Source organism: Jaculus jaculus, chromosome 12 (assembly GCF_020740685.1).
Source record: "Jaculus jaculus isolate mJacJac1 chromosome 12, mJacJac1.mat.Y.cur, whole genome shotgun sequence".
Classification (NCBI taxonomy): domain Eukaryota; kingdom Metazoa; phylum Chordata; class Mammalia; order Rodentia; family Dipodidae; genus Jaculus; species Jaculus jaculus.
The window spans coordinates 111,993,620-112,016,828 of NC_059113.1; the positions used below are offsets into that span (position 1 = coordinate 111,993,620).

The 23,209-nt window shown below is 38.3% G+C and overlaps 1 protein-coding gene across 7 annotated transcripts in view; it reads right to left on the reverse strand.

Annotated features, from left to right (window-relative positions):
• The window catches only part of Plch1 (phospholipase C eta 1), a 173,902-nt gene that overhangs the window by 82,186 nt on the left and 68,507 nt on the right, over nucleotides 1-23,209 (reverse strand). For all 7 annotated transcript variants that reach the window (XM_045131687.1, XM_045131690.1, XM_045131689.1 and 4 more), the window contains 2 exons: nucleotides 7,007-7,153; nucleotides 4,187-4,430 (listed from right to left, as the gene is read on the reverse strand). In XM_045131687.1, the coding sequence (XP_044987622.1) occupies nucleotides 4,187-4,430; nucleotides 7,007-7,153 (391 nt within the window). The remainder of the gene's footprint in view (nucleotides 1-4,186; nucleotides 4,431-7,006; nucleotides 7,154-23,209) is intronic.

Sequence of the window (23,209 nt, forward strand, 5' to 3'; positions counted from 1 at the left end):
ATATATATATATATATAGTGTGAAATTGTTAAAAAAAATTAAAATGGAAAACTATTTGAGAGATAACATAAAATCATGAATTAATAATTCCTAGCAATACACAAATACCTTTAAGAGAAATAGTCATTCTCCCAGAAAAATCTAGGAGGGTAAAAATTGAATTAAAAGTAATGGTCTTATATTTAATATGAAGAAACTGCAGGAGAATTTAAGAATCAAATGATATTGTATAAGGTAGGGAAAATGGCATCATGTAAGGTTGGGTAAACTTCCTATAAAGGGCCTCATAGCACCTTTTAGATTTAGCAGACAATTTGGTCTGTTACAACTATTCTACTCTGCCATTGTCATGTGAAATAGCCCTGTGAACAATACAAATAGGAAGGAATAAAGCCATGTTTTCATAATACTTTATTTATAGACACTGACAAATTCCATTACAAAATGTTCTTTTTGATTTCTTTCAACTATTTCAAATGCATTTTTAATCTCAAAAGCCTGGCGGGGGGCAGGTAATAAGATAGATTTTTCCTATATTCAGGAATTGAAAGAGGCAAAAGTAAATCTTGGCCTTATTATAGCCATCTTCAAAGTACAGTTTTGGGAATGTGTGATGCATGAAGTTCCCTAATTTCATCATCATACCTGTGCAAGGCTGGGTTTTCTTCATGTGTTTTGGATAAACCAACATATCACTATACATTGAGTATATAAAAATATTTGTATACTAACTTGTTCTATTACATTTGTGAGCTGTATTTGGAGCTACTGCCTGAAAATGTATTGATCTACAGATAAGCCAGCTGAGGGACCAAGTTCACATTCTAAGAATGCAAACCTGAGTATGTTGACATCATTGAGTCATTGATTTCAGTGGCCCTGAAACTGTTCCCATCTTTGCCCTCTCAGTTATAAGAAAACATATCTTTTGCATCTATAGCACCATCAGCATGGCTCCTGCTACTTGCATCACAAAGTGTTCATACTAATTCAGAAGTTTTGCTCATTGTTTTTAAACTAAATGTTACAGAGTTAAGAACCAATACAGAAGACTGAATCATAGAAAGTTAGTGTTTTGTTCATTCATAAATCCCACTTGCACTCATTTGCTTCCTGTGAATATAGATGAAAATATTGTGGCTCATCAGCTCAGGCCTTTATATTGTCAAGATACCATAGGTTGAATATTTCCTTCTGCTTCAACACTATCCTCAATGTGGAATTACAGCTAAAACTACATAAATTCCTCCCCATTCCTGGAAAAAAAAAAAAAAAAGAACAGCATGCATAGCAATGCCCTCAGTGAGGCAGCACTCCTCCCTGCAAGGACATGGGGCATACATAGTTTAGGTCATTCAAAACACAAAGAAGGCAATCACAGCAGAGTACTAGCCAAATGCCTTCACTTTATAGATAGGGAAACTGAGGTTTAACAGGCCATGCCACATGCCCAGAAAGATCACTGCAATAAAGTGCCTTCTGATCAAATGCATTACTGATTCATCTTATTAGTGTAATAGGACCACAGGAATAGGTTTCATCAAGAATCTGATAACAGAATGGCATATGCCAAAAAGTTAAATGACAACAAATGCTGGCATGGCTGTGAGAAAAGAGGAACTCTTACTCACTGCTGGTGGGAACGCAAACTGGTACAACTGCTATGGAAATCAGCATGGCCATAACACTCCTGGGCATATACCCTAAGGACTTTACTCTTTACTATAGAGATACTTGCTCAACCATGTTTATTGCAGCTCTGTTCATAACAGCTAGGATCTAGAATTGGCCCAGATGCCCATCAACTGATGAGTGTATAAAGAAGATGTGATACATATATACAATGGAATACTACATAGTGGTAAAGAACAATGAAATTTGGAAAATGGACAGAGTTAGAAAAAAATCATTCAAAGTGAGGTCATAGAAACACAGAAAGACAAATACCACATGTACTCTCTCATATGAGGTTCCTAACCAGGATTATGTAGGAATGAGAAAATGGTAATTAACACCAGGAATATGGGCATAAAACTAGAATGAGACCAGGAAAGTTAAGAAATGGTGGGGGATGGGAAGAACAAGGGTTTCCCAACAGGTTGGGGGAGTTAGAATGTCGGGGATTGGAGGGGTAGAAGTTGGGGAGAGTGGGCAGGGAGTCACACAAAAATTAAGAAAGCATAAAGAATCAGTTCCATGGAAACTTTTACTGTGACTACCATTCTACAAGATGTAACCACCAATAAGGGAGGAGGGATAAGAGTCTGAACAGAATGTAGAAAAAGTTTAACCTTACAAACACAAACTTCAGCTGGTAAATGCCAGGACCAGAATTTGGTTCCCTCCCACAGTGAGCTAAGGAGGTCTCCAAATATAATGTAGGTCATTGCCAAAACAATTGATTACCTGCCAGAGCTAAAAGGTAAGACCTTATTGCTGAAGATGTCACAGGACATTGAAATGCCATGCTGCTACCAAAAGGGAAACGAGTTCCCTTGCTACTAGGCCTCATTGTGCTGGAGAACCCTACTGAAGCTGCTGGATAATAGTCACCAAGAGCATGGATAAGCAGGGGACCCTGAAAAATCAACCAGCCAGGCAAGATGTATACACTTGTGCAATAGTGACATATAGCCTCTACAGGTAGCCATCTGTTCTTTGATTAGACATGAGGCCCGCTCAGTGGGAGGGAACTCATATCTGGTACTAGAAAGTAAGTCAGAATCCCAGAGCCAGTAAAGAGTGGGTTGGCATATCAAAACCCTCCTGAACAACTTTGCATAGACTCTTTAACCCAAATTGTTCTCATACTAGGTTGAAGAATCTGTTTTATTTCACAGATAGTAGGGAAAATGGAGAAGAGCCTAGATCCATCAATTAGATAAGAAGATAGCTGACTGCCCACCATGAGACTTTTGACCTTTACCACATCTTCCAGGGACCAGGAGAAATTACAGAAGTAACATAAATAATGCTCTTACTGCTAGTCTGACAGGCAGCTCCAGGGTGATGGTGAGAGACACTTAGTAAAATCAAAACCTATGCAAACAGAAATCTTGAGGCTACAAAGAACTCAGCACTAAAACTGACTGCCAATAGGCCTGCCATAGCTCAGAGGACTTTGCAGAAGAGGGAGCAGAAAGATTGTAAGAGCCACAGAGTGGGTAGGAATACCATGAGGCACAGTTCCCCACTGCCCCATAGAGACTGGCTGGGACCATCATGACCCCACAGTGACTACCAAAACTCCACTGAAGAAGGTACTCAGAGTAACAGGAGTGGGGAAGGGAACAATAGTGTATAACTTCTTATAACATATACAAATTAAATTTAAAAAATATTTAAAAGAACCAGACTGAGCTGGGCATGGTGTTACACACCTTTAATCCCAGCTGTTGGAAGGCAAAACAAGAAGAATCACCATGAGTTTGAGGCCAGCCTGGTACTACAGAGTGAGTTCCAGGTCAGCCTGGGGTAGGATGAGATCATTGGTAACAATCAATTCAAATTTTATACTGTAAGTTTAAAAGAGGAAGGGGAAACGCTGAAAAGAGCTTAGTGTCTGACATAAAATTGTAATTCAAAAACTGTTTGTCAGGCTGGAGAGATGACTTAGTGGTTCAGGCACTTGTCTTCAAAATTAAAGGACCCAGATTCTATTCCCCAGCACCCACATAAGCCAGATAAGTAGTACATGCATCTGGAGTTTGCAGTGGCTAGAAGTCCTGGCATGTCCAGCCTGTCTCTATCTTCCTTTCTCTCTCTTTCAAATTAATTAATTAAAATTGCTTGTCAAACTCAACTAGCTTTCTGATATACCAGGATTTTCTGTAGTCTAAATAGGGAATAATATCTAATAGAAGACTCTTGAACTATGGACCTAACTTCAGTTTCTTCAGAATTCTGCTCCTGAGTTCACATATGCTTATAATGGTATAGTTTTTTTCTATTCATTCATTTGGGATGAGAGTGAGGAGGAGAGAGATGGTTCATGTGGAAGAGAAAGAGAAAATAAAAAGAGAGGTTTTAATCTTCACATTCTTGGGAAGAAACAAAACATGACCTATTACTCACTTTGTAAACACACACCCACCCACCCACACACACACACACACACACACACACACACAGTCATATTGTGTAAACACATGCTTATATCTCAAAAAAGAAATTATCTGGAGGATATTGGTCATGGGTCCTCTGTCTCTTGGCGAGGGAATCTTCATCGCTGATGCCAGCCATCAGGTACTTGAGGCCAGTAATCCAGGTACGGGCTTCCTCTGGATTGGAAGTGATGAGATCCAGTGACTCCATGTGGTTGCCATGATAGATGGTGAAGCAGCAGCTGGGATCAAAATTCCCCTCTGCCTGTCTGTGGAATATTTCAGACTGCCGGCCCTCTGTGACTTTGTAAATGGAGTCGATAAGTACTATGAGGGAAGCGTGAAACATAGTCATATGGCAAGTGAAGGCATTTATTTATAGTGATTAAGGAACAATAAAAACAAACTTTTAAACTTTAAAAAGTGAAAATTCTTTATTGCTTGTAAATTATGCTGTTAAGACAAAATGAGAAGTATTAGCCCTGTTATTTCCTGCAAGGAAACTACTTCATATAACTTTTTACTTTCCTGATCATTTTTGACAAAGTCCCCCTAAAAATTTGCTAAAATTTAAAATAAAAATTGCATGTGTTGGGCTGGAGAGCTGGCTTAGCGGTTAAGCACTTGCCTGTGAAGCCTAAGGACCCTGGTTCAAGGTTCGACTCCCCAGGACCCATGTTAGCCAGATGCACAAGGGGGAGCACATGTCTGGAGTTCGTTTGCAGTGGCTGGAAGCCCTGGCACGCCCATTCTCTCTCCCCCTCTCTATCGGCCTCTTTCTCTCTCTGTCTGTCGTTCTCAAATAAATAAATAAAAATGACAAAAAAAAAAAGTCTTAAAAAATGCATATATCCATAAGGGCAAGAAGACTTAGTAGGAAAGATATGCAATAAAGATTTTAAATATGTGGTTTACGTATTTATGTAGTGAACAAGTATAGAGACCTAGAGCTGAAAGGTGTTTTGCAAAATATCTGAGAAGACACTACATACATACATACATACATACATACATACATACATACATACAAATATACATACATACATACATAACAAAGTAGCACAAGTACATGGGACAAGCCCTGATAGGGAGAATTAAAGTACAAAAAGGTTTGGAGAAATGGAAAGGAACAAGATGGCACCCCAGAAGGAGTAGGAAAACACAGAAGCATAAAGCTCTCAGCAGGGATGCTGAACAAGTTGCTGATTGGAATGCTCAGGAAGAAAAGATAGATCTCTGAGAGGCTAAGAATTGCTTATTTTCAAGAAAGAATATAAAAAATGTTACATATCCACTGATGGCCTTCTACTCCTCATTCTGCCTTAATGTCAGAATCCCAATATTATAGTGATATCAAGTAATTTTCATGGGGAAACAAGCTAATGATCAGCCTCAGGAAAAGTCTTAGGAGGACTAAGCTATTGGTCTGCCCTCCTTCCTATTTCTCAATATGGATTTAGTATGGACATTCAACCCCATTCTAACCAGGCATGAAAAGTCTGCTTGAGAGAAGGGTTTAGAAAGGAGTTTTGTTTTTGTTTTTTTTTTCCTTAAAAAGGAAGATAAATTTCTTGCCTGCCTTTTGCTATTATATCATGTATCATAGAACCCAGAATAGCTGAGGACATGTTACTACTGTCCTGTTTGCTATGCTAGTACACAGAGACAGAGCCAAGGGCACTCATTACAGGGAACAGAATGAGAGGCAAAATGTTCTATGCCCAGCTCCTTCTAATATCTGAATTTCTTGCTAGATGAGGGAATAAACTTATTTATCATGTAAGATTACTTTAGATGAGGTATTCTGTTTCTGACAGAGAAAGACCTAGTGAAATGAAGACTGGTTAGTCAACTCTGCATGAGGTTATCAGAAAGGTAAACAGACAAATGTCATGTTCTGTAATGGAAGGCTCTAATGTAAACATAGAGGAAACTCCACCTATAGAATCCCAAAAAGAAATATGATAAGTGTATTATGAGGCCATGAACAAATGACTGGATGTAGCAAATGGAAAAAAAGAAATAAGGAGGTGGGGCTAACTAATATTTGACAAAAATAGACTTTGAACCATAAGTAATCAAAAGAGATAACAATGATAACAAATGCTGGTATGGATGTGAAGAAAGAGGAATCCTCATTCACTCCTAATGGATGTGCAAACTTGTACAACCACCATGAAAATCAGTTTGGAGACTCCTCAAAAAGCTGAAAATATACCTAACATTTGATTCAGCTATACCACTCCTGGGCATATACCCTAAAGACTTTACTGTCTTTACTTTACAGAGATACTTGCTCAGCCATGTTTATCACTACTCTATTCACAATAACCAGGAATAGCAATAAATCCAGATGCCCATCAACAGATGAATGATTAATGAAGATGTGGCACATATATTCTACTTGGTGAAAAGGAAAAATGAAATAATAAAATTTGCAGGAAATGGATGGACTTGGAAAAAATCATACTAAGTGAAGTCACACAAGCACAGAAAGATACGTGGCTCTCATATACAGTTTCTAACTTGGAATAGCTTGAGTTGTGTCTAAGTGGGAGTAAGTACCAGGAGTATTGGCATGGAACTAGAATGATGTTAGGAGAAAGTAGAAATAGGGAGGGAAGAGAGGACAAGATACTCAACATGTAAGGTGAGAAACAGAACACAGGATTTGGAAGGGTCTTGAGAGAGAGAGAGAGAGAGGAAAGGGAGAGGGGAATACACAAAACTAATGACACCATGAATCAGTACCACAGAAATCTTCCTCCTGGATGACAAACTGAAAGATAATAACCCTTGGGCTAGAGAGATGGCTCAGCAGCTAAAAGTACTTGCTTACAAAGCCTGATAATCTAGGTTCAATTCTTCAGTACCCAAGCAAAGAATTCAAAGGTTGGTTTTACTTTTTGCCTTCTCACTCTTCCTAGAAGGTCGCCATCGCAAGCGGGTTCTATGCTCATCCAGGTAAAAGAGACGAACCAGTCCTTTGGTCCCACGCTTCAGCTTGATCATTTGTGTCCCAGATTGCATCACATTCATGCATCTTTCAACTGTAAAAGAAACCAGAACATATTCAGCTCTATACATTGCAGATACATGATGGTATTCAACACTTACAGCCAAACAGAACTTCAAATCTGGACCAAAGACTCCAAGGATCAGAAGACAAACTTGATGAAGTCTGCAGAGAGATCTACCAAGGACTTCATTCATCAATCTTGAGCCAGTCTAAAGCTTAACTCAAAAATAAAAAATTGGGCGGAGGAGGGGGACAATTGAAACATGGTTTCACACTGTAGCTGAGCCTATCCTGAAACTTACTATATAGCCCTAGCTGTTCTTAAACTCAAGGCAACCCTCTTGTCTCAGTCCAGGCACTGGAATTTTACATGTGAGTCACAATACATGGCTTGAACATTTTTGGAGTGCCGGAGCCATGAGCATATCAGTGAAGCACTTTTCCACTGAGCTCTTTCAAAAAATAAATTCGATTTCCAGATAAGTCATGCACACTTTTGCACAGAGATATCTTTGTTTTGTTATGTTGGTATGAAACTAACAAACAATTCATACCAACATATTTGTTTTTAAAGCAAGTTTTAAGATATGTTAAATGCAGATGATTGTTAAAGTTAGATGATAATTACATATGGATTCATGCTATATTTTGAGTATGTTTGGAAACAGTTAAATACATTTTTATTTAATCAGGAAACAAATTTTTACAAATGAATGTAAAACATTTTTTGAGACATTCAAACTGCTAGGATTTTGACTGAGAAGAATAACAGTGATTTAATTCAGGTAATATCCAAATTACTTATTGTCTACACTCAATTTTTCTGGATGTCACCATTGCCAGAAGTGAACCTCAGCTAGTTTTATCCACTTCATCTTGTTTGGTAATGCTGTCCCACTTTTTTCTTAGAAACATCCCTCATATTACACACCCCAGCTAAGGAACAGCACCTGACTTAAGCTTAGAGCAAAAGGACTCCCTCAAAGGAGCACAAACCCTGAGGGGATAATCAGCTGAACCAGGGACTGAGCCATTTAATCTAAGCTCTAAGAAATACTCCAGATTGGCCATCCCAAGATTACACAGGTATCACAGTTCTTCTCTTCCTGACAATGACAATCAACTACATTTTCCTCTGGAGTCTACAAGATTTGTTTTGTATAAGCCAGAAATAAAATACTTGAAATATCTGGTTTTGAGTATTCACCCTGTCAAATAGATGCTGTGAGAAACAACAGATAAAAGAAATATAATCATCAAACCAGGTATTTTAAACTTCAACATTACTGAGCTAGGTATTTTGACTTTACTAGGAAAGATAACCTGATCCAACCACTTAAACTACATGTACAGGGTGCCCATTAAAGGGAAAAAATGAGTCAATGCACCTACCTTCTTCTCCTAGTAGAATTAAGGAGGAATTACATAAAACTAATCATATAGTTTCAAAATTTAATAGTATAATGAGAGTGAAGTATAGATTGTCTTATTCATTTTATCTGGCCTACCAAATACTTGAAAAATTAAAATATTGCTTAAGGAAAACTGGACCCAGTGGTATAGCTCAGAGTCAGAAAATTTTCCTAAAATACTTCTTTATACAAGGCCATGGATCTAATTCTTACAGAGAGGAAGAGAAAAGGGAGGGAAGGAGAGAAGAAAAAGAAACAGAAACTTAAAATGCATACCTTAAAGTAAAACACAAATTTAAGATCTTGTTTCTGTTGTACTTACCTTTATGTTGCCAATGAAAAGAAGTTAATAGGAGGATAAGGTTTATTTGGCTTACAGTATCTAGAGGAAGCTTCATGATGAGCAGGGAAAGCATAGCATTAGCAAAGGCTGGTTCTCACTCCTTGCCACAGCGGGTGGAAGATAGCAGCACGAGAGTGAACTGAGCACAGGCAAGGGGAAGCTGGCTATAACACCCCAAAGACTGCCTCCAACAACACACCTCTTCCATCACCCAAATTGCCACTATCTGGGGACCAAGCATTCAACATTTATGGGGAACATCTGATTCAAACTACCATAGTTGCACACAAATTCAAAAATCTACCTCACTACTAAGCACCATTCATTTGGGCAAAGAAAGGTACAGATTTAAATTCTTGAAAAGTGTATGGACTATTTCACATGAAGAATTAGAGAGAAAATAAAAGTGAGTATCAGAAAATCAAGATAAAATCATTGATCCAAACCAACTAAGCTAAATTCCCAGGAAAAACTCTGAGGACTTCACTGACCACCAACACATCCATAAACTGGTCACATCCATAAATACATGTTCACAGAACAAATCTTTGTTCCAGACACAGGCTGTTATGAAGTGAAGCAAAGAAAAAGAAAAAGGCTTTGCTTTAAGAGTTTAAATTTTACCAAAAGAAACTTCTAAAAAAGATGTTTACTAGTGGAATTTAGAACTACGGTTTAAGAACACAGTTGGCATCCACCCTCTGGAACAGAATTTCACCTCTGAAATTTGTTGCTTGTAAGATAACAGCAAGTTGCTTATTTTCTGTGACATCATTTACCTATTTGCAAAATGGGCATAATCTTTCACTTACCTGTCAAATTGTGGAGTGAATTAAGTGAGCTAGGTCATAAAAACACTTCCTAAGGCTGGAGAGATGGCTTGTGAAGCCTAAGGACCCAGGTTCGATTTTCCAGTTACCACATAAGCCAGGTGCACAAGGTGGCACATATGTCTGGAGTTCATTTGCAGTAACTGGAAGCTTTGAGGTGCCCATTCTCTCTCTCTCTCTCTCTCTCTCTCTCTCTCTCTCTCTCTCTCTCTCTCTCTCTCTGCCTCTCTCTCAAATAAGTAAATAAATAAATAAATAAACACTGCCTGGAACAGCATAAACTATTAAAAGGTAACAATTTATTGTAATGACAATGTTTGTTGCCCTAACCCTCAGTGTGGTGGTGTTTGGAGATGGGGCTGCTGGGAGGTCATTATATTTATAGGATGGCATAAGATAGGGCCTCTATACTGGAATTAGTGTCCTTATAATAAGGGTGCTTGGGCTGGAGAGATGGCTCATTGGTTATGGTGTTTGCCTGCAAAGTATACCAACCCAGGTTCTATTCCCCAGTGCCCATGTAAAGCCAGATGCACAAAGTAGCGCATGCTCCTGGAGTTCATCTGTGGAAGCTGGAGGCCCTGGCACACCCAATCTCTCTGTCTCTATCACTATCAGCTTAAAGCTAAATTTAATTTAAGAAAAAGAAGGGTACTGTGGCTGGAGAGATGATTTAATGGTTAAGGCCCTTACCTAAGAAGACTAAGAACCCAAGTTCAATTCCCCAGTACCCAAACAAGCCATATGCACAAGGTAGTGCCTGCACCTGGAGTTCATTTGCAGTGGCTAGAGGCACTGGCATACCCATTCGCTCTCTATCTGCCTCACTCTATCTCTCAAATATATACATAAAAATATTTTTTAAAAACATTCCCCACTTTTCCTGTTCCTTTCCTTTCTCTTTGCTATATGGAGACTATATTTAAAAAAAAAAAAAAAAACTATTAGCAAGCCAAGAAAAGAATCCTGCATCCTACTGTGTAGCTCTTTCCTCTGGATTAAAACATCTCCTCCATGAGGGAGTGCTGTAAGACTTAGGAAGTTAACAAAACTTAATATACTCACAGAGCTTCTTAACCCTTGGGTTATATACTCTGTAAACAACTGTTGGAGAGTACTTTTTGGTGGAGCTGCCTGCAAGTTATACAGAGATTGTGCAGTATGCAGCTTTAGTGAGTTGTCAGTTCTCACTCTAGTGTAGGCTTTTCAATGATATAGCTGCCCAAGTCTCCAAAGCTACTTTAAGTAACCCATCACTCATGTTCCTACAAGTAACCCCATGTATATAAAATTGCAATATAGAGCTTGGGGTGACAATTCAGTCGGTAAAGTGCATGCCATATCACTATGAGGACCTGAGTTCCCCAGAACCCACATAATGCTAGGCACAATCATCTAGTGCTCAGGGAAACACAAGGGCTCAGTGGCTACCTAGACAATATAAATTGGTAAGTTCTGGGTTCAGTGAGAGACCTTTTCTCAATAAATAAGGTGAAAACCATAGAAAGAGAGACCTAACACCAACCTCTGGACTACACATAAATATGCATACACGTACAGGCACACACCTGCATACCATACACATATACACATGTAAAAATCATTGCAAAGAACTTGTGAGTCAGGGTCTGAAACAATGTGCTACTTAAATTGTTTACATAACTGCTTTATGCTGTTTCCTTAGTTGCTCCCTATCACATAAAAAATTAAAGTTCAGTGAAGTCATAATTGACTTCAAACCCATTTCTCTCTTCTCCATACTTGACTGTTGCCAATCCTTTGCAGTCAAAGCTAAGCAAAAAAGAATACTCTCAATAATTCTTTATAAAACACTGTAGTGAGTACAAGTCACCAATGATAGAAACAAAATAGTTTTCTAGTCTTTTCTATATTACTTATGTATCAGCATAAACCAATTTTCTTGTTCTAGTAGAAATGGGTACAGCAGTTACTAATCGCCAAAACAATCATTATTTTTTTTAAATTTTTTATTTATTTATTTGAGAGCGACAGACACAGAGAGAAAGACAGATAGAAGGAGAGAGAGAGAATGGGCGCGCCAGGGCTTCCAGCCTCTGCAAACGAACTCCAGACGCATGCGCCCCCTTGTGCATCTGGCTAACGTGGGTCCTGGGGAACCGAGCCTCGAACCGGGGTCCTTAGGCTTCACAGGCAAGCGCTTAACCGCTAAGCCATCCCTCCAGCCCAAAACAATCATTATTAACCAGTGCAGGGCCTAAAAGAGGATAACAAAGACTTTTAACTTCAGGTATTGATTCCAGATTTTTGAAACATGTTTCTTTTTAATACACTGTGGCAACATGCAAGAACATTAATAGGAAAATGCCTGACATCCCCTTACATTGCAAGCACAGTTTCTGTCTGTTAAACTCTGGCATCCATATGTATACTAATTTGCTGCACTGGTTGAAATCATGAGAGTTAAGCCATTTTGCGCTTTACTTTTTGATACTTGTATTATAAATAGCATTCCATATTTCTACACAGTTTTTAAAATTATCATCTTAATGGGTGTTTACCAGAGTTACATAAATATTTAAATAATAGATGAGTTGAGAACTATCTTCATACCTTTACAATATAATCTAAAAGGCATAATAATGTAGTCTATATGGTCTCTTAAAATACAATTCTTTAAAAAAATTAAATCAATTATTCTTGGCACAATTAGTTTGAAATAAGTATAATTTCCATAGGGACTATCAGTTCTCTAAATCCTTCAAGTAAAAGATGCTATAAATACACAAACACACACACACTTCCAGTCAGGTATGGTAGTACATGTCTATAATCCTAGCACTTGGGGGACTGAGGCAAGAAAATTATGAGTTTAAGGTCATGCTGGGCTACATACTGAGATCCCATCAAGAAAGAAAATATTTCATATGTGGTTTGAGGTAATATGCCAGAAAGTATAAATTGTTAGGAGGGAGATTCCCAACATTTACGGAGGTTTTTTAATGAATATACAAAGAATCAGGTTTAATTATGGTGTTTTTCAAATGATTTGCTTTTTGGCTTTTTTTCCCCTTCATTTCTCCCCCATCTCCTTTCCCCTATGCTGTCCTCCCACTGTAGACTTCTTTCTGCCTTCATGCCACATGTTTCCTTTTGCACCCCCCAGGGCTTTCTCATCAGTTCTTGTTCCCCTCTTATGGTTTCCTATCTAGTTGCATAGCCTAGACCCATTCTCATAAGCTCTTATTTAAATATAGACAAACATTCAAACTTAGGGTCTTCACATGAGAGAAAACTAGTTATGTCTTTCTGGGCCTGTATTACATTAAACTCTTTCATTGGTCATTATGCTTAAAAAAATAATACTGATCAGAAGACCAGCAAAATAAAATAATATATACATAATAGAGTATTGTATAAGTGTACATGTCTTCATGATTTGGAGTAAACTATGCGATATTAGAATGGCAGCAGGAACTGAAGCAGAAAAGGTATACTAACTTTTGTTTACGAAAAATATAAACTTATAAAAGTATAAAGTTTTCTACTTATCATTACAAAAAGAAACATAAGGGCTGGAGAGATGGCTTGGTGGTGAAAGTGCTTGCCTGTGAAGCCTAAGGACCCAGGTTCAAAGTCCCAGAACACAAGTAAGCCACTTGCACATGGTGGCTTATGCATCTGGAGTTCATTTGCAGTGGCTAGGAGGCTCAGTGTGCCCATTCTCTCACATACATTCTCTTTCTCTTAAATAAGTAAATAAAGATTAAAACATTTTTAAGAAGAAACATAAGGTTAATTCAGAAAACAATGAAACCAGATGCCTATTATAAGAGTCTTACAACCTTAAGGGAGAGAATCTAATAAAAAGGGTAAGGAGGGAAGTGAACCTCTTTTAATATATTTGCAATTAAATCAACAAGAATAGGAAGGGGGCATAAAAACAAGCAGAAAATAATCTATACAGATGCATTCTTGTGTATTTTCATGTTTGTGTATATTTTTATGTACTTGCATGTATTTCCTAGCTCTGTCTAAAATTGCCTCTGTTCCAATGATAATCTTGAGGCAAATATTCATTTACAAGAACATGGCCTTGCCCAACTCCTACTCTAGTAAACTGATCTGATATCAAACTACTGAGGCAGTTAAAGTGACCTATTCAGAGGGGGGAATGAGAAGATAAAAATTAGCTAGGCATTTCATGTAACATCACCTCCCCCCTGCCAAACTGAACAGTTTTTTGTTGCTGTTGTTATTGGCCAAAAGTGAACAATTACCCTGACTCTGTAAGAGGGATTTGGAATTCCCCTTCCCTAAGAATATGACAGGAAGATGTGAATAAGATTACAAAGTGTGACTGGAGAGATGGCTTAGTGGTTAAGGCACTTGCCTGCAAAGCCAAAAAACCCAGGTCCGATTCCCCAAGACCCATATAAGCCAGATGCATCTGGAGTTTGTTTGCAGTGGCAGGAGGCCCTGGCATGCCCATATTCTCTCTTTCTCTCTCAAGTAAATAACTAAATATTTTAAAAGATTACAACAGATACCTGGCATGAACTAGACTGACCAGCCCTGTCCCTATTCAGCAAATTCTTGTAAAAGACCCCAATCAGAGTCATCAGGTAGGTTTTTCCCATTTCTGGGACCTCCTCCAGCCTCACAGGAGGACCGCTACCTTCTTTCATTCATTCTCTTAAGCTGTATATAATAAAGTCTGTCTCTGTGGTCCGTGTATTATTTCATTCTTTGAAATTCATAAGACAAGAACCTGGAAGCCACTGACTCAGTAGAAGCCATGATTGTGACCACGTTGGATACTCTAACTTCTCGGTGAATACCAAACCAAATGGAGGATGACTCTGTCTCTCTGAAAGACATTCCAACACACGTATTAGCAGGCAAATAAAAACTAAAAAATAAGAACAATGTTTCCAGGTCCCTTGCAAGGGACTCTTTTGTACATGAAAAATGTGACTTGATCTTGCCAAGTAGAGCTTGGTTTGTGAAAACAATTTCATTTCTATGTGGAAAAGTTCCAAATAAGGCAGCCAGAGTTTCTTGATAAAGAAAGAAAAGGAATTCCTAAAACCATCACAGAAGTAAAGGGTATAGTTGATTAAGTCTTAGCACAAATCAAAATCCTATAGTAGGTGTTGAGAGAGGGAGTATATGAGCATTGCAGGTAGGTGACAGGATCTGACCACAGTTTTGGGGTGAGGTATAGAGGAACAAAAAGAGTTGTGTTTCTAGCTATTGTGAACAACTGGCTGTGTGAATCTCAGAAGGTTACTGAATAGCCTTTCTTGAACCTAAAAAGGTATTTTCCTCTAAATCCTTTGAGATTATAAAATAGCTGATCCAGCTTTGTAAATTTTATTTCTTTCAATAAGACAAATTTTAGTGCTAAAAAGACTTTAGACTGATTTGGGAAAAAATAATAATAAATATAAATAAACAAAATAAAAATAAATAATAAGACCAAGATGTTTTACTACAAAATCAAATTTTAAAATATAACAGATCTTCACACAGAATGGCTTCCCTTGAAGAGTATATCCTGTTAGAGGCAGAGTCTTCAATCAAATATAAGCCTCAGAACAAATGTGCCTGCAAAAAAAGCATGACCTCCTCTCTTAACGTAAGATTCTTTCCAGTGAAAAGTAAAGGATCTGAGGTTTGCTGATTCCCAGCTCCTGCCCATCGTCTAAACCACCAACCACTGTTGTGAAGATAAGATTGTTTTAAAGTCTTTTAGAAACAAATTGGTTATCAGTAGCATTTTGGAATTTTTTTGCAACCTTATACATACATAGTATATTTGTGAAGTAGAAGAGACAATTTAGACAATGTAAACAATTTAAACAATGTAAAGGTATTAGTAAATAAATATTAAAATGTCTAAACTTTTTTATTTTATAGAAGACTTACAAATAAAATTTTTATTTTTAATTAGATCTGTTTTATATGCAACAGTTATTTGTGTTCCATAATTTTTAGCCCTGAGAAGCAAGTGAAATACAATATAACAATATAGTTGTTATGGTTTAATTTAATGTTACTCCATGGGAAAGAGAGATATGAGTTAATTTTAAAATACTAAACATGCAATGGGTAGATGGCTCAGAGGTCAAAAGCACTTCCTTGCAACGTCTGACAGCCCAGAGTTCCAATCCCCAGTACTCATGTAACACCTGATATACAAAGTGGTACATGCATCTAGAGTTTATTTGCAGTGACAGGAAGTCCTGGTAGGAATACCCATTCTCTCTCTCTCTCTCTCTCTCTCTCTCTCTCTCTCTCTCTCTTTCTCTCTCTCTCTCTCTCTCTCTCTCTCTCTCTCTCTCTCTCTCTCTCTCTCTCTGTCTCACACACATACACACACACACACAAAATACATAAATATTTTAAAATACTAAATTTAGCTTTATCTAAAATAGTCTTCTATTGCACTATGAGGTCAAAATGACACTATAACACAGTTGAGAATAAACAATATTCTTAAAAAGGACCACAGACCCTGACCCATCATTTATACAGTGATATGACATTGTACTGAATATTTAAGGACAACATTCTCAAGCCATAATATTTGCCTTCGTACATAGAGAACATTCATCTAACAAGGCCCACTCATGGTTCTCATACTAGCTATATACTAAAATCACAGAGACTTTCTAAAACTCATTGATTACAAATACCCAACACATCAGAATCTGTTGGGGTAGGGCTAAGCATCTAGATTTGTTGATTTGTTTGCTTAAGCTTTCCAGGTATCTGTTGTATGCCCTCTATTATGATTGTCAACACACATTATCTTGCTTATTCTATTCTAAGCCAGGAAATGACAGAGTCAGGGCTTTAATACAGGGCCCTAGAGTCTCAGAACAATGCTACCTCCATTTCTCTATATGTAATGCTCACTTTCAAGTTCTGTCTAGGCCACTAACCAGCTATCATTGGCAAGTCTCTTAAATATTCATGACTTTAATTTCCTGTTCTAGCTTTATAACCTTAGAAGGTCTTAAATAGTCATTTTCCTCTACTCCTGAGTGATGGGCAAAAAGAGTATTAAAAGATATCAAGAGTGTAATATAGTGGAGGCAGGACCAAGAAGGAGCAACTAAAAACACTTTCTGATAGTGAAGGAGATAGCTAGGATTAAGAACCAAAAGACAAAGGCCACACTCCAGAAAGAAAGTAGGAGGTGTGCAGGTGTTGAAGTTAGCTTCATATTACTGGCAGAAAATACCTGACCAAGAGCTGTTTGTGAGAGGAAAGGGTTTATTTTCACTTACAGGCTCAAGAGGAAGCTCCATGATAGCAGGAAATATCAATGGCATGAGCAGAAGGTGGACATCACCTCTTGACCAATATCAAGTGGACAACAGGAGCAAGAGAGTATGCCAAACACTGGCACTGGGAAGCTGGCTATAACACCCATATGCCTACCCCAACAATACATCACCTCTAGGAGGTGCCAATTCCCACATTGCCACCAGCTAGGGACCTAGCATTTAGGACACAAAGTTTGTAGAGGGACACTTCAATCAAATCACCACAGTAGGGATGGTAACAACACTAAGAGGAACCGCAACAACTCTCAACCACAGTAACATATGTCACGGAGAAAACTGTCTCATCATGACTGTGGTGGTATGAAAGTATGGCCCCATAGTCTTAGGTGTTTTATTAAGACTGAACAGGCAACTTGAGTCTACAGCAGGTGGAGCCCTGCTGGGGAAGAGGTATGCTACTGGTGGCAGATTTTATAGTCTAGCCATAGTAGATGTGTTGAGAGCATTTTGGAGCTCTGGTTGTTTGTGCTTATTGGTGTTTTCCAGCCGTTTGTATAGTTTTTGTTTGGATCTATGGATGTCAGTCAACTTCTTCTGCCATTGATGGTGTTCCCCTGGAATTTGTAAGTCAGAAATACAACCTTTCCTTTCACAAACTGTGTCTGGTTAGGTGTTTGTCCAACTTTAAACTGACTGCAACGATGGCATTAGTTGTCATTAAAATGCAAAACATGCGTTTTAGGCACTGTATGTAGTTATAAGCACACAAGCAGTGCCACATGACCAAGGCCATCCTCTTGGGTTCTGCACCAGAATAAGAATTCCACCCTTCATCTAATACAGGCCAAAGCTAGATAAAAGCTCTAATGGCACAGGATGGTGAGTTTAAGTATAGACAAAAATGGTGACTAAAAGTAATGCAAAAGAAATTGCTTAACTTTACTCGTGACCAAAATCTCAAAAGGGAATAAAGCAATACTTTACCTGATATACAAATAACTCAAAAGAGAATAAAACAATATTTGACCTGATATGTAAATATTTCAGTATTTGAAGAAAGTCATTGTGAATAAAATTAGGGAGCTGATAAAAATTGAATTAGGTGTCATTTTTCAGTAAATTTGACAATATCTAAATTTAAGGCAAAAAACCATTTCAGCCTTGCAAACACATTAGCAGGGGTTTATCCTTAGAAGAAATTAACAAAATGAATTAAAGTACCTACATATAAATATACATGTAGATATGTGGCTGTTTACTATCAACTTGTTTATAATTGTCTGAAACAAAAAGAAAATTAGGCAAATATACACAAGGCATTATTAAATAAAATACAAAATAAACAGAGTGAAATATTATTCACTTTTCAGGGGTTTTTGGTTTTTTTTGTTGTTGTTGTTGTTGTTTTTGTTTTTTGAGGTAGGGTCTCACTCTAGCTCATGTTGACCTGGAATTCACTATGTAGTCTCAGGGTGGCCTCGAACTCATGGTGATCTTCCTTCCTCTGCCTCCCAAGTGCTGGGATTAAAGGTGTGTACCATCATGCCCTGCTAGTTTTCATTTTTTTCTCTAATACACTCATAGTATTTCAAATTAAAATTATGCTATTCACCCATATAGAATAAGAACTAAATGGGAGTTTGAGCATGTCATTGCATGCTTATGATCCCATTGAGAGGTAGAAGTAGAAAGTTTAGGGTCATCCTTGGCTATATAACAAGTTCAAAGCCAGCATGGCCTACATAAGACCCTGGAGGGAGGGAGAGGGAGAGAGACAGAGAGAGAGAAAGAAATTCATTTGGAAATTTAAACCCAAATAACAAATGTTTTAATGTGATTAAGGAAATATTTAGAATTTAAGATATTCTTTTACTATTCAGCACAAAAAATACTTCTAATGGTTAATATTAGGGGAAAACTTTTTTATCTTGTTAGTAAAACTTGTTTGCCTAGCCCTAAAATTCTGATACAAATGTATTATTAAAGTCAAAATAGAGAAAAGAAAATCAAACTGGTCTACCTTTAAGTCACTTTCATCTGACTTACAGTCAGAACACTGAAAAATATAGAAAACAAATATGGAAAATTTGATAAATCCATGAGAACACAGTATGCTTATAATAGATTATAAAAGATGTTCAACAAACAATAATGTATAAGCTATAATATGGGATGATACTATTGGACTGTTTCAGTATCTTTCCCCTCATAATTCTAGGGTAACTATCAAATTGAAGGGATGTTGCTTAAGCACGGTACATGAACCTGAAGCAGTAGAAGATACCATAGCACCCAGGAGATGGACAAGCCTTATCAAGGTTCCTGATCTCCCTATCCTTTGTCATCATAACATCCAGTACAGGCATAAACAGCAAAACCAAGACACAGAACCACTAGCCCACAGAACTAAATTGAAGGCCTTTTCACAGGGCAATTATGCCCCAGACTGCATGTTGTTTCAAATTTTTGCAACTGATTCATCACTTTAGTTGCTGTTAAGTACTGTAATCAGAGATCTTTTTCTGGCAGCAGACAAGGGCAGTTACAACATCAGAGTATATCTCCAGATTTGAAAATTTTAAAAGCACCAAAAATTTCAGAAACCATTTGCTGTTTAAATGCAGTGCAACTTGAATGATAGAGGAAAATTTTGATCATAGAACACAACAAACATCTGTAGGCAGTTAGGAAACAATTACCACTGTTAGTACTTTTAGGCTATTGGATGAACAAGTGACCAGTACTCTGTTTTTAATAACCCAAGTCAGAAACATTAAAATATTCACTATGGTTGGTTTAACTGAAAATACATTTCTGATTAGTGTATTCTTACTTCAGTTCTTGCAATGGGTGAGTTAAGGTTTTAAGCTTAATTGATCTAGCCACTTGACTCTTCAAGAGTAGCTTCCCATACTGTCATGGTGGCTATCAGATCTGTCAAAAGAAAACATGGCTTAATAGAACCATGTCAGCAAATGACTTATGTTCCCCTAAAGTACTCCAGTGGCTCCAGCTACCCAAGTGCTACAAGTGTTTCAAGTCTTCCTCAACTAAAAAAAAAAAATCTGACTTTAGCTGGAGACCCTATTCCAACCAACTCTAGCCCACACTTCCCTTTACTTTGCTCTCAACCAAAAGTCCCATTAATAATCAAACTTTAATTCCAAAATGTAGAGCTATTCAGGAAAGTGAAGAAAACAACTGCTACCTTCTACAGCCATCATTATACTAATAAAGTAGCTTATCATTGGAATTGAATATGTTCTAATCCAAGATGCAGGGGTTTTTCTGCTTGTTTGTTTGTCTGTTTGTTTTAGCATTTTTACTTATTGTTTGCAAGGAAAGAGAAGGAGAAGGACAGGGTAAGGGAGAATGAGAATGTGCACTCCAGGGCCTAGTGCTGCTTCAAATGAACTCCAGACACATGCATCACTTTGTGAATCCAGTTTTATGTAGGTATGGGGAATTGAATCAGACCGTCAGCTTTTGCAAGCAACCTTTAACAGTTGAGCCACCTCCCCAGCCCCAAGATGCAGTTTTTAAAATATAATTTTGTACCTTTCATTCTGTATTCTGAGATGGCCAGGCGTATATCAATTTAACTGTATCTCTATAAAGCCATGCTCGTGTAAGTTCTTTGAAAATGACTGATCACTGGGCCTGGGGAGATGATTCAGTCTATAAAGCATTTGTCCTTCAAACAAAAGAGGACCTGAATCCATGTGTGTGTGTGGATGTGGAGCCACCTGTAATCTCAGCAAGCAGGAGGCAGATTCAGGGAATCCCTAGAACAAGCTGGCTAGCTAGATTAGCTGAGGCAGTGAGCTCTGGGCTCAAGTGAGATACTCTTCTTCAACAAAATAAAGAGGACAACAATAGAGGAAGACACTTAACATAAACTTCTGGCCTCTACACACTTTACTTTTCAATTTTAACTAATTATATTTGGTGTCTCAAAATATAACCCCATGATTTAGGCCAGTCTGCAAACTATTTGCAATGGGTCCAAAATGAGAAAAGTAAGATTCATTATGTTATAAGTATAAATAACCTGAAACCATTCAGATACTTTCAAAACATTGGTAGACTAGGTTCGAGGCCTTTCCATTCAAGGGTGATGAGGTGATCAGCATATTTACTGCTTGTGAGCTCAGGTTAGGTAAGGAGGTCATATATGTGGCCAGTGGGCTCAAGACCAGTGAGGTGTTCTTTGTGTTTGGAGCCTGTTCATGTGGGGCGCCAGCATGTTTGGGGGCCTGTGCACTCTGGGCTAGTAAGTGACATGCATATTTGGGGCCAGGCAGATGAGGTGCTCAGGGAGTTGGGGGCCTGTAGGTGCAGGCCATCAGCATGATTATGGCCTGTACGCTCAGGGAATGAGAGGGGTATGGTGAGTCTGGGACCTGTGAACCCACTCTGTGCTGCCATGCCCCACCTCACCCCATGCCTCCTGTCTCAGTCACCTCATGTGATCATGCCAAGCCATACCTCTGGCTGCCTCAACACACCATCACCCCTACACCAGTAACTCCATACACCTGAGCTCCAGACTGGTCTGTGGAGCTCAGTACCCTACACCCCCACTCCCTGCCCCTACTCCCTCTAACTGCTGGCACCCACCTACTGGTGACCCTTTGGGACATCACTCCTGCCCCAGATTAGGAGCACAGGAATATCTGGCAACTATCCACCAGTGGTACCAATGAGTCCTCTACAACCTGCTCAGCTGGATACAGTAGGGAGTAGGGACAATTGCTACCACCCCTGGGACCCACAGGCAAAACATGGCTGTGATTTTGGGCTGAAGAGATTCTACACTGGCCACCACAGCTCTGGTATCAGCCACCAGTGAACAGCTACAGGAGTACTTGCCATCTTCCTAACTCACACATTTGTGGATATAGCGCCATCCCACTCCAATTCAGTTTAAACCCAAAACAGAACACTCACTGAAGATCCTACAATGGCAATTATTTGCTTCCTTCTTAGCAAAATGGACACCACAGTATGGGAATACCCAATGCAAAATAAATAAATTTTTAAAAAGAGAGAAAACAGTAGAAGTCTCTAATGAAAACGTAGAGGAAACAACAGAAATTGAATCCCAAAATGAAAACACAATAAGCTTATTTACCCTGACCAAGTGAACTGGAAGCAAATCATCAAAAAACTAACAATCACATAAATGAAACTGAGCATAATCATCTCTGACAGCATACAGCTTTCATGACTGGGCTTAACTTAATTGAAGAAAAAGAAAGGCCTTCAAAGAGAGATAAATGAATTGAAGGTGATTCACTGTATACAGAATCTCAATAACCAGATGCTTAAGCTTAGTAAAGACATGATTAAATGTAAGAATTAATTCCAAGGAGCATAAAAAAAAAAAATACAAAGCATGACCTGGAATTGGAACTTGACAAAGGGATATGATCCAGAAAAATGAAACAGAAAACAAAAATCAAATAGAGCCTGTAAAATTCCTCTCTAAAAACAAACACTAAGTGTTAATCATGTGGAGGACAGAACCTCAAATCTGGAAGACAAGACAAAAGAAATTGTTTGAGAGTCCAAAAAAATTTGATAAGTTCAAAAAAATCATGTGAACAGAATATGAGGGAATTGCAGGATATCCTAAAACAACTGAACATCCAGATCATGGGTATACCAGAAGGGGAAGAAATTCAGGCCAAAGGCATGGAAAACATAGTCAACAAAATTATTAATGAAAACTTTCCCACTCTCTCAAAAGAGAAACCCATCCAGATACAAGAAGCTCACAGTACACCAAACAGACTGAACCAAAGAAGAAACTCTCCCAGGCACATCATAGTTAAAACTCTAAACAACACAACAGAAAGTGCTTAAAAACTGCAAGAAGGAAACAACTCATAGCATACAAAGGCAATCCCCTCAGATTTTTTTCAATGGAAACCCTGAAAGCACGGCAGTAGGGAGAGCCACAAAGATCAGAGCTGGGCATCAAGGTTTACCTCAGCTCTGAGTTCCCCTTTGCAAGCTGGCCATCTTCCAATCCAGGAGATGACTCAACATTAAAGTTGTGTGAGTAATGAAATGGCAAGGTTGGGTTAAAAGAGTGATAATAGTCTGGACCTCCTCCAAGGGTGCTCTGTGCCACCTAAAGGTTCTAAGCAAAGTGAACCATGATGGGCACTCATCTTTACAAACAGATCCCTGCTGAGAGTAGAGAATGTGTTGGAATGG